General features: G+C 42.2%; 1 protein-coding gene and 1 pseudogene across 1 annotated transcript; both read left to right on the forward strand.

Moving 5' to 3' along the window:
• Window positions 1–262: 262 nt before the first annotated feature.
• LOC133896901 (amino acid transporter AVT6E-like) lies at window positions 263–4249 on the forward strand (annotated as a pseudogene).
• Window positions 4250–8811: 4562 nt separating this feature from the next.
• On the forward strand, window positions 8812–9532 carry LOC133897415 (uncharacterized). The gene has a single exon (XM_062338145.1). It carries the CDS (start codon window positions 8933–8935, stop codon window positions 9380–9382), a length of 450 nt encoding a protein of 149 aa, XP_062194129.1. The 5' UTR covers window positions 8812–8932; the 3' UTR covers window positions 9383–9532.
• Window positions 9533–10139: the final 607 nt, after the last annotated feature.

Genomic DNA, 10139 nt, shown 5'->3' on the forward strand with positions numbered 1-10139 from the left:
ACCGGCCCTCCGTCGCCTCCCGATCCCCACACCCTTCACCACCACCTATCGCATAAACTTGGCAACGGCCTTCGCGCCGCCCGCCCTGGCCTCCACGCCCTTCATGCTCCTCGCCTCCACGCCATCCTCTGGTCTCTCTGTCACACCGCCACACACTTCCACCTCCATGGTAGCCTCCCACACCATCCCCATCCGCACCAGATCCAGCCTTGTGCTCTTTGACCTCCCTACCCCGACCGCATTGCCTGCCAAGATGCGAGCCATGCCGCCTCCATGCCACCTCCCATTGACATCCCCCTCCATCGAGCTCTAATCCAACGGGGCCAATCCAGCACCACCGCTAATGGAGTCCTCAATGGCCACGCCAAGATCTCCAAGAAAGATTCATTCTTGGGCGAGGTGGAAGACAGAGGCGACAATGAGGAGAACGAAGAACTGCCGCTCCTTGAAGATAACCCCGCTGGACCGCCCGAGGGTTCCGGCGTGCCCACGGTGGTGTTCAACCTTGCGACCTCCATCATCAAAGCCAGCATAATGGCGATCCTGGCCACCATGAAGGTGCTCAGTGTCGTCATCGGCCTTGTCTTGATCCTGGTCATGAGGTTCCTATCCGAGATCACCATCGAGCTGCTGGTGAGGTTCTCAGCATCCTACTGCGTGTTGTCATACGGCGAGGTCATGCACAGGGCACTCGACTGACCGGCGAGTATCCTGGCACATATGTGTGTCATCATCAACAATGCCAGGGTGCTCATCGTGTACCTAATAATCATCGGAGACATGATGTCTGGGTCGCTGAAGCACATCGGCGTCATGGACCAGTTGATTGGCCATGGCGAATGGGATAACCGGAGGCTGTTGATCTTGGTGGTTCTTGTGATCTTCCTTGTGCCATTGTGCGTCTTAGAAAACATTGACTCAATGATCTTGTCCTTCGTGGCATCGGTTGCCCATGATGTTGTGTTTGTGGTCGTCTCCTACATCATTGCCTTGATCAAGATGGCAGAGGGCAAGATCAGTATGCCGAGGATGGGTCCAGATTTCAGCTCAAGAGTGGTGATTCTAGACAAACTGATCATGACGAATGCCTACATCTGCCATTTTAATGTCCAGCCGATCTACAATGAGCTTAAGGAGAAAACACCCCAGAATATGTACAAGATTGGGAGGATTAGCACAGTGCTATGTGTTGTGGTGTATGCCCTGACTGCCATCTCAGAAGCAAGGTTGGTCTGTGTGAAATTATTTTGAAATTTTCTGTATTAAACTCTTTATTTATGCTCGTATTGGATTTTGCCTTATCTATTCGTGCTATGTTAATTTTGATAGTGAAAAAGTCAACTTGGCAATTGGCCGTATGGACATGCCAAGAGGAGGAGAATTTTTTCAATGCGCTGCGGCAAGTAGGAAAAGTAAGCGACATACATTCTGGATGCAATGCTCTACTGTTATTTACAAATTTGTTGGTGCATACTAATTGATAGATGGGTAATCCCATGTCCTTTTGATAGAACTTTGAGAAGATTACGCACCGGGTGCAGAGTAAAATTAAGGATTAGGTACTTAATTTCCACCAAGATGTTCTTATGATATTGAACATGGTGTTTTTAAATAATTTGGGAACTTCAAGGTGAAAAGGTTACGTGTTAGACTAAATTATTTGCAAAAAAAAGAACTGTGAATTAGTTGGATACGAATTGTCCTAGAGGGCTCTCATGTTCATGATGATTAGAGTTGAACGGACATATTTTGTGTTGAGCATCCAGAAGTGACTGTGGCATTTTGGTATTAGAAAATTATATTTCTAAATGATGCCTTTGTTGTTGCTTGATGTGGCACCAACATCCCTAGCATGTACATATTTCTTTAGATGCTGATGAAGATGAAGAGCTCGAGCGTAACACAATTGACTCGAGCTTATTATGTAATGTTGATACAAGAACTTTTACTTCATCATCAAACAACCTTTCTACTATTGATGGTATTTCAGAAGTTTCATTGTTGCAAATCCATGTGCTCGAGATATGGTTAGTGTGCAAAGTACAATTGTTTCATGCTATATATGGATTTCTAATGTAACGCATGGACACGTAACTAGTATACATATAAAAAAGGGTGGACACTAATGCGAGTTGAACCATCATGGTCTAGATGCGCTCCCATGCTCTTAACTGTTTGGCAGAGGCTAGAAGGAAACCTTTACTATTGTAGTCATCTTATCCATCCTTTCCAGTTTTATAGTTTTGCTTGTTGTTATAAATGGGGCGTAGCAATTCGATGTCTAAAACAAGCGTGACAAAATATTTAGGAGGCATTTGGACGGGTATGTTTGCTCATTAGAAACTGAATTAAAATCCTACTGTCTAAGTATGTAGGCCCTTGACTTGGCATGCACCACAAATTTTCACTTTGTCCACTACTAAAAAAATGCCTTCATCGTCGGCTTCAAAACCACCTTCACAGCCGGTTTTGGAGTAGGTAGTGGGCAACAGGCAGTGATAGTCCCCGACTATCACTGCCGGTCCAAGGATCGATAATAAGGGGTTATCACTATCAACTGAAGGCTTCAACCGGCAGTGATAGTCGATCCCCAATCGAGATTTTTTGGCTAAAAAAGTGATTTTGTTTGCCCAACCAAGCACCATCCGCTGCCGCGCCATCACAAGTCACAAGTCACGTGATTTTTCACACGAAATACACGTGTGTGTGGTTTGTGACGCTTGAACTGGGACCTCTCAACTCACACGATATATCCTTACCATCCCACCACAAAAGTACTTGTGATAACAATAGTATATGCAATCATTTTGATACTACAATAAATCTTCTAATCTATGACAAATTTTCAGTGACAACAAAACATTTTGTCACTATTTGAGCCCTATTTATGATGATGTTTCAACAATTCATCATAAAGGTCCCCCAAGGCTAGTTGCTTTTGGTTGCCTTATTGTTAGTGACAAAAAGGATCAAGTCCGTCACTAACATAATCGTCATAAACACTAACAAAATCATCATAAAAATCAAATCACTGGGGCAGGACATAAAAAAAGTGGCGCGCATGTCAAAAAGGCATGATTGTTGAAAGATTTCCCTCAATTTCTTGCGAACTTTGGACAGTCAGATCGAGATCCACCGGCTCAGATCAATTCTCCACTGGATATCTATAGAGAACCAACCCTAAATCTACAACCTGTTGCACTACTGCGAAGACTAAATTCCTCTCGTGTGCCGCTGCTTTCGTCCTCTCTTCCACACTGCGCTCCCTCTCCCCTGCTCGGGTCGCAGTCACTCGGGGTGGTCATAACCGGATTTGGCCACTCTTCGATGAGATCCAGCTGCCCAGAGCCCAGATATGTTCGCTGTAGTTCGGATTTAGCAGGCAAAGCCCACGATGTTGTCGACTCTAGGTGGCGGATCTGGTGGTCATGTGGTCTTGCCGATGCCGGTGGAGGTTGAGGCTCTGAGCCTCTAGGTGGAGAATAGGATGGTGGTCGTAGCGACACAGGCGGGGTCGCACCCAGAAGTGGGCCCGTTGTTCCCGGCTCTGGCACGAGCTCAGACACCTACAGCTGCGACACGAGTGGATGGAAAAGAGATGGTGGAGTCGCTAGCGGTGGCTGCAGAGGCTTCCTCTGGCGTCGAGCAAGGTGTTGGTGCTCCCCGTGAGGCCGGGGTAAGGGATGGTCGGGCGGGGGTGCCACGTGCGTTCCAACCATTTCCTCGTTTAGATCGCGGACAAGGAAATTTACCACTACAACATAAACATGAACTCTCTCTCTCTCTCTCTCTCTCTCTCTCTTCAAAACTAGTTAAGAGTTAATCCCATCCTTACCAATAGTGTAGTGATGTATATTCATCTTGCTTTTTACTTCTTGGTGCAATTGGTATCCCTTTTTTTTAGAGGTGGCCATCACTCCTAAATCGAATTCACAGGAAAGGAACAGATGGATAATTAATTAGCTTGTTAAATTGCATAAGCAATTTTTGAACAGGTGACTGCCTGTTTATGATGGAAGAAAGGGCATGTTCACAGATGGTCCATTGCCATTCAAAGAGAAACAATTTGTTCTCAAACTAACAAATCCTAAGAGAGCAAACCAGGGGTATGATATTTTTTTTGCGGTTCATGCATGTTTCTTTTTGTATCTTATGTGCTTATGCTGCATTGATTGAGTCCTGTAGGGAGAAAGAGTACAAGGTGACTATCAAGGAAGCTGCAGAAATAGATCTGTACAGCCTTAAGTAGTTCTTGGCTGGTAGGCAGAGGGAACTGCCACAAAACACCATCTAAGCTCTTGATATCGCTATGAGGGAATGGCCAAGTGTTAGGTAATGCATCCATGCACTCACGAACATGTTTGAAAATGTGACGGTGATAGATGTATTAGCATATATATATAGGAAGTATATTTGCTACTCCCGGGAGTATGTACTCCCACATACGTATCTCATTATGTAGGGAGTATCTCATGTGATTAATGGTATCTACATGGAGCATGTGATGTATATAAGATCATCCAAGTGGTATGTATAGTTTTTTAGTTAGTTTGCACATATTTTTTTTAGTGTATTACATTTTATGTACAAATACAAAGGTATTATCAAAATCTAATAAAATTGATGGACTTCTTTTCTATTTTTTCATGTAGTTCACATTTGAATATTTTAGAATGAGTATATAAGTATACTCATAATGACAAAGGAGTATATCCAGTTCATTTATGTGGTATATCATAATAGTGAGTATGTACTCTGGGAGTACATACTAGTTTTCCTATATATATATATATATATATATATACATATATACATACATACATATATATATATATGATCATAGTTTTCTTGCTTTCTAAATCCCAAGTACACTATTTGAGAAGAGTTGCCAAAGTAACCACTAATCTTCTTGAGTTGATTTATGATATATCCATTTTCCTCTCGGATTGAACAAAGCGTTGTCATGCGAAGAAAGTATTCTATTTGAGAAGAGGATGATCCAATGAGTGTTTCTTATATCGACCTAGGAGTGCATATCATAGGTACATTTTTCATGAAACTACGTCATTATGTTGCATTAGATAAATTATCTGAAGTCTCATTCCTTCGCCTCTAAATCTTCCCTATGAAGTCTCATGACATTTTTTTCTCCTTTTAGTAGATTTCTTTAGGGTTTTGCAACTGCTTTTATGCAGGTTTGGTCCCTTGATATAGATATGAAGTTCCTAGAGCCTTTTGGACGGAAGTTACATTTCATGAAAAAGGTAATGCTTCAGCTTCGGACTTTTCATATGTTTTCTTTTTGCAATGCACTATTTGTTTTAGTTATCAAATATTTGACGGTAAACTCCAAGTCTCTCTAATGCAATTTTCTTCATAACATAACCTTCTAGTCTGCTAACAATCATCAGAAGGGATTTTAGTACATTGTTTCCCCTGCAGTTGTTGTAGTAAAATATAGTGCCATATAATGAGCAAATATCTTATTCCAACTATAAAATAAAATTGCAGAGAAAAGAGCTATCTGTACACAGGTAAATGCTGCTGAAAGAAGAGAGAATAACAGCAGAAAATACCTCTACAGGAGTAGCAACAATAGCTGAATACCAAGATAAAGCATATGAGTATAATCTGCACAACAAACTGATAGCAGAAGATAAAACAAATTACTGTGCTCTCAGAATAAGTTAACAATTGGCCCCAAGACAAAAAGGTCTTGCTCCCTAATTGTTCTTTCCTCAATATCATAGATTGGACTATTAAATGGTTTTCAGCTAGCTTAGAGAATCTGGACAGACATTAAAACAGTTTTGGACAGTGACTGAAAAGAACCATATTACATAATTCTTCTAGCCAACAAAGGATCAACCAGGTTGCCCAGCACAAGAGATAATCGCAGAATAGACTGACAGGATATCTCAGAATATATCAGCATATATATCCATCACAGAATAAACTAAGCAAACACTGAATATGTCATAAGCACCAGATCTAACTTGTGCGCATAAACTTGCTAACAACATACATCCAATTCTGCATACAGCTTACTCAGAGGAATTATGACAAGATGTAAACATTAGGGATTTCAGCACACTGCCCAGATCACAGATCTCTAGCTATTGTACCCATCTACTAATCCAATCTCAATATATCATCATCACAGAGCAAGTAAACAGAATAGAAGGCAGAGGAACTCACAGTGAAAACTTTGATCAAGATCAAAATGAAGATTGGCTAGGCACGGCTAATGCGCCGCTGACCCAGAAAACCAATCACCCTCCGTTGCCGGCGGTGAGAGGAGATCGGAGATACAAAGCCCAGAACCGAACTGCCACTGCAATCCGGATGAGTTTCAGCGCTACAGCTCCGGCCACCAACAGAGCATTCACTCTCGAGTAGATCACCAGAGGAAACCCAAGATGAGACTCAGGATCCAGGTCCTGATCCAACTCCGAGCTAGAACACAAGGGAGGTAATCAACAACTTTTATGTCGTCGCACCCAGAGAGGAAAAGCCAGAGAGAATGAGATAGGGGACTTATCCTCAATCCAGAGAGCCGCGATCTCATCCCTGCGAGATTCCCGCGACCACCCAAAGATCCATCTCTCCTGAAGCTGCTGCAGCCAGCGCATCCGCCCAAAGAATCGGCCGGAGCGTTGCTGCCGCCAGCCCCCAGGAGCCATCGGACGGAGCGGCCAAGGAAAAATCCCCTGCTCAATCCAACCCTAGATATCCGTATATATATGGCGCCCACACTGGACTGGACCGAGACAGCAAGATGGGCCAGCCCTGGCAGCCCAACACGGCCCAGAAGAACGTTAAAGTTTGCACAAATTCCAGCAGTTGTTACAAGATTCATAAATATGTGGCCAACTAGCGATATTCAAACTTGTTTGCAGTGATATCCTGAGAAAGATAAGTAGTTAAGCCATCAAATCATGTTGTGTAGTTGCACATTAAACATTGCGGGTATCATGCACTTTTTGTGTCTGCTGGTGTTTGTCACCATCCCATATAGAGGTTCCTCCAAAAGGTGGTGGATAGGGGATTAGGCTTCTTATAGCACTTGTTGGGTCTATGGTATTGGGCTCTTCCACTATTTAGAGGTTGATGTGTAACACTTTTGGTTCTGGGAATTGAATTTAAGATGTCTCAGAGGTCAAAAGACGAGCATATCACTTCTAGATGATGCATAAGCACTTTTATTAATAACTTTGCCTTAATTATCTTTCTTGGATCATATATGCTCTTATGCCCTGCTCAAATTCAGACCATAGGAGACAGCTGCAGTCTGAGAGTATTGTTATCGTAGCTATATTTGTTTGTAAATTAGCATCTGCTGCTCCAATAGAATGGTAGTTTCTCTGTATTTTTGTGAAGACTGGATCTTGATTTTCACCTCCTGATTATTGCCTATCTCAAGAAGTTACATTCATATCCATGATCGAGTTTCTATTTATTCATGATTCCTACCTTAATATTGTTCTTCTGCACTTTCGCATTTCATGGGCAAGTCATATGGTGTTATGGACTCATCTCTAGCAAATAAGTAGGCACCTGGCAGATTAGTAGCGTCCAATACCAGCTTTTGTTGTATCCACCTGCTTGCTGAAGTTACGAGACCCGAAAGATAGACAATCAGATAATAGACATTGTGTATGCTAATATATTGTATAACTGAGAGTTATTACATGGAAATTTTTATTTGATGTGTTTTGGTGATTCCATTTTATGCCTTTTGGTGATTAAGCTATTGAGAGAGTTCTTAGTTGATACAATGTGTACGATTCTGTGACAAAAATGGAATGGCCATGGCATATTCAGTTTGGCATCCATGTCATTTGCCACGATAGATTGTATAGCCATGTCAGATCCAACTCGACATCCGTGTCATCTACCACGTTAGATATATCTAGCTTGACATCTATGTTATTTGCCACATCATACTGGCTAGCTATAGAGAGACATGGTGGCACCGTAACCACTTCTTTGTGATGATAATTGGCTAAACTATGATGATAATTTTTGTCATAAATTAATGATGAAGCAGGATCGTCATAGAAAACTATGAAAAAAATAGTTATTTTTGTCACTGATTGTAATCAGAGATGCGCAATTGGTAATGGGTCATATTTTCGTCACCTGATCATCATAGACTTTGCTTTGTAACAAAAAAAATCATGTAACCGTGAAGTTTATAGAATGTCACATATTAGTAAATTTCTTGTAGTGTGATCTCTTCTGTCTAAAATTTCAAATGATTATTTGGACATCTAAATTACTTCAAATGAAAACGTTTTCAACTATAAAGATGCAGATCTCATCGAGGACTATAATTTTCATATAAAGTTTACCCTTATTCGACTTCTTATAAAAAATTATAATTTTTTTAAAATAAACTGTCATCCATTATCACTAACACGAACCGATAATGACACTTGACGAACTATCATTGTCGGCTCTAGCCATGAGCCAATAATAATAGTCACCGTCGGCTCTAACCATGAGCAGATAACAAAAGTCACTGTCGGTCGTTGGCTTCAGCAAGCAGTGATGATGGAGCTAAGCATTACTGTTAACTTAAGCCATCAACCGACAGTGATGATCCTTATTATTATCGGTTTATAAGTTATATTAGTTGATTTTTTATGCTATAAACCGATAGTATTATCTTATTATTATTGGTTTATTATGAATTAATAGCGATGGGCTGATATATAAGACTGTTTTTTTAAAGTAGGGATCGCTTGATCGCTGTGATTGAAAGGGAATGATTGCTTCATTCATGCGCAACTGCTCCGCTCCTTTAGCGCCAAATGTGCCAATAAGCGAAGAAGGCCACCAGTGTTTTAACCGCTGCCCGCGTACCTACTAGTATCAGATATCAGAGTTGAAGCGCTCTCTCTCTCTCACTCACTCTCTTGCACACAGCATGGCTAGGTACTTCTTGGCCACCGTCTTCCTCGGCCTGATCACCGTGCTCTCCACCACGACGTCGGCCGACACGCCGGACTGCCCGTACCCGTGCCTCCCGCCGCCAACCTCCGGAGGCGCCATCAACAGCTACCCGCCACCACCACCGGCGACAGGTGACAGCGGCTTCGGCGGAAGCTATCCGCCGCCGCCACCAGGGAGCTACCAGCTGACCCCGCCGGGGGTGATGCCAGGCTATCTGGCGCCGCCGTACAGCGGGTTCCCGGCTGGGCCGGCCCCGCCGCCGCCGAACCCGATCCTGCCGTGGTTCCCGTGGTACTACCAGCACACCAACCCGATCACGGGGTCGACGACGTCGGCCTCCTCGCCGGCCATGGACGCGAGGTCGAGGATCACAGTCGCGGTGCTGCTCCCTCTGTACTTGCTGGTTCCTCTTCGTGTGTTGTAGAGAGTACTTGTCGTTAGGCGAGTTTATTTGTTATAATTATTTATTTTCCTATTTTAGTTTGTACAAATGCTTGTTTTATTGTGCTATATAGAATAGATTACTTTGTAAAGTAAAGTCTTTTTTATATTACATCCTACTTTTTGACGATAACTAAGCTTTTTGATGGCATGTCACATCCTTCTGTTGCCTGTATATATATGTATAGTTGAGCGCACACTTGGATCGATACATATGTAGTCTTGTTCAGTCTTTATAATACTCCATGTTTCTTTCTTTCTGGTATAAAATACTGTTTATTTTCCCAATTAGATGAAAGTAGATAAAATGGAACAATTTTAAGTTCGAAGGACAAGTTTTGTTAGTTTTTGCTGCTTTAATCAGGTTCCTTTGTAGCTAAGCAAACATTCCGTAGACTGTGAAGGCGTTTTTTTCTCATCTTTTCAGCTGTATAGCATAAACAAAGCTACTTACTGAGGCTTTTAGCTTTGATTCTTCTCGTTTGTTGAGACGTCAAAATCTGGCCATTAAGTCAATAAATACGGATCAGCTGCATAATTCATTTATGGGCCCACAGTTACCCATTTTGCGCGGTGGCTGTCTTTTGGGCTGGAGTGAATAAACACATCTAGTTTCTGGAACAAACAATGGATATTTTTAGTCAAAATGGTGCCAAAGCTTTGTTCATTCAAATTACAACATTTTTTATATTTTGATTCCGAGAACAGAGAACTGCACATTTGAGTATTTATATGTGTGC

This window comes from Phragmites australis, chromosome 17, assembly GCF_958298935.1.
Source record: "Phragmites australis chromosome 17, lpPhrAust1.1, whole genome shotgun sequence".
NCBI classification, from domain to species: Eukaryota; Viridiplantae; Streptophyta; class Magnoliopsida; order Poales; family Poaceae; genus Phragmites; species Phragmites australis.

Bases quoted from the DNA above. Each gene is read 5' to 3' on its own strand.
- LOC133897415 (XM_062338145.1), top strand. From the start codon at position 8,933: ATGGCTAGGTACTTCTTGGCCACCGTCTTCCTCGGCCTGATCACCGTG.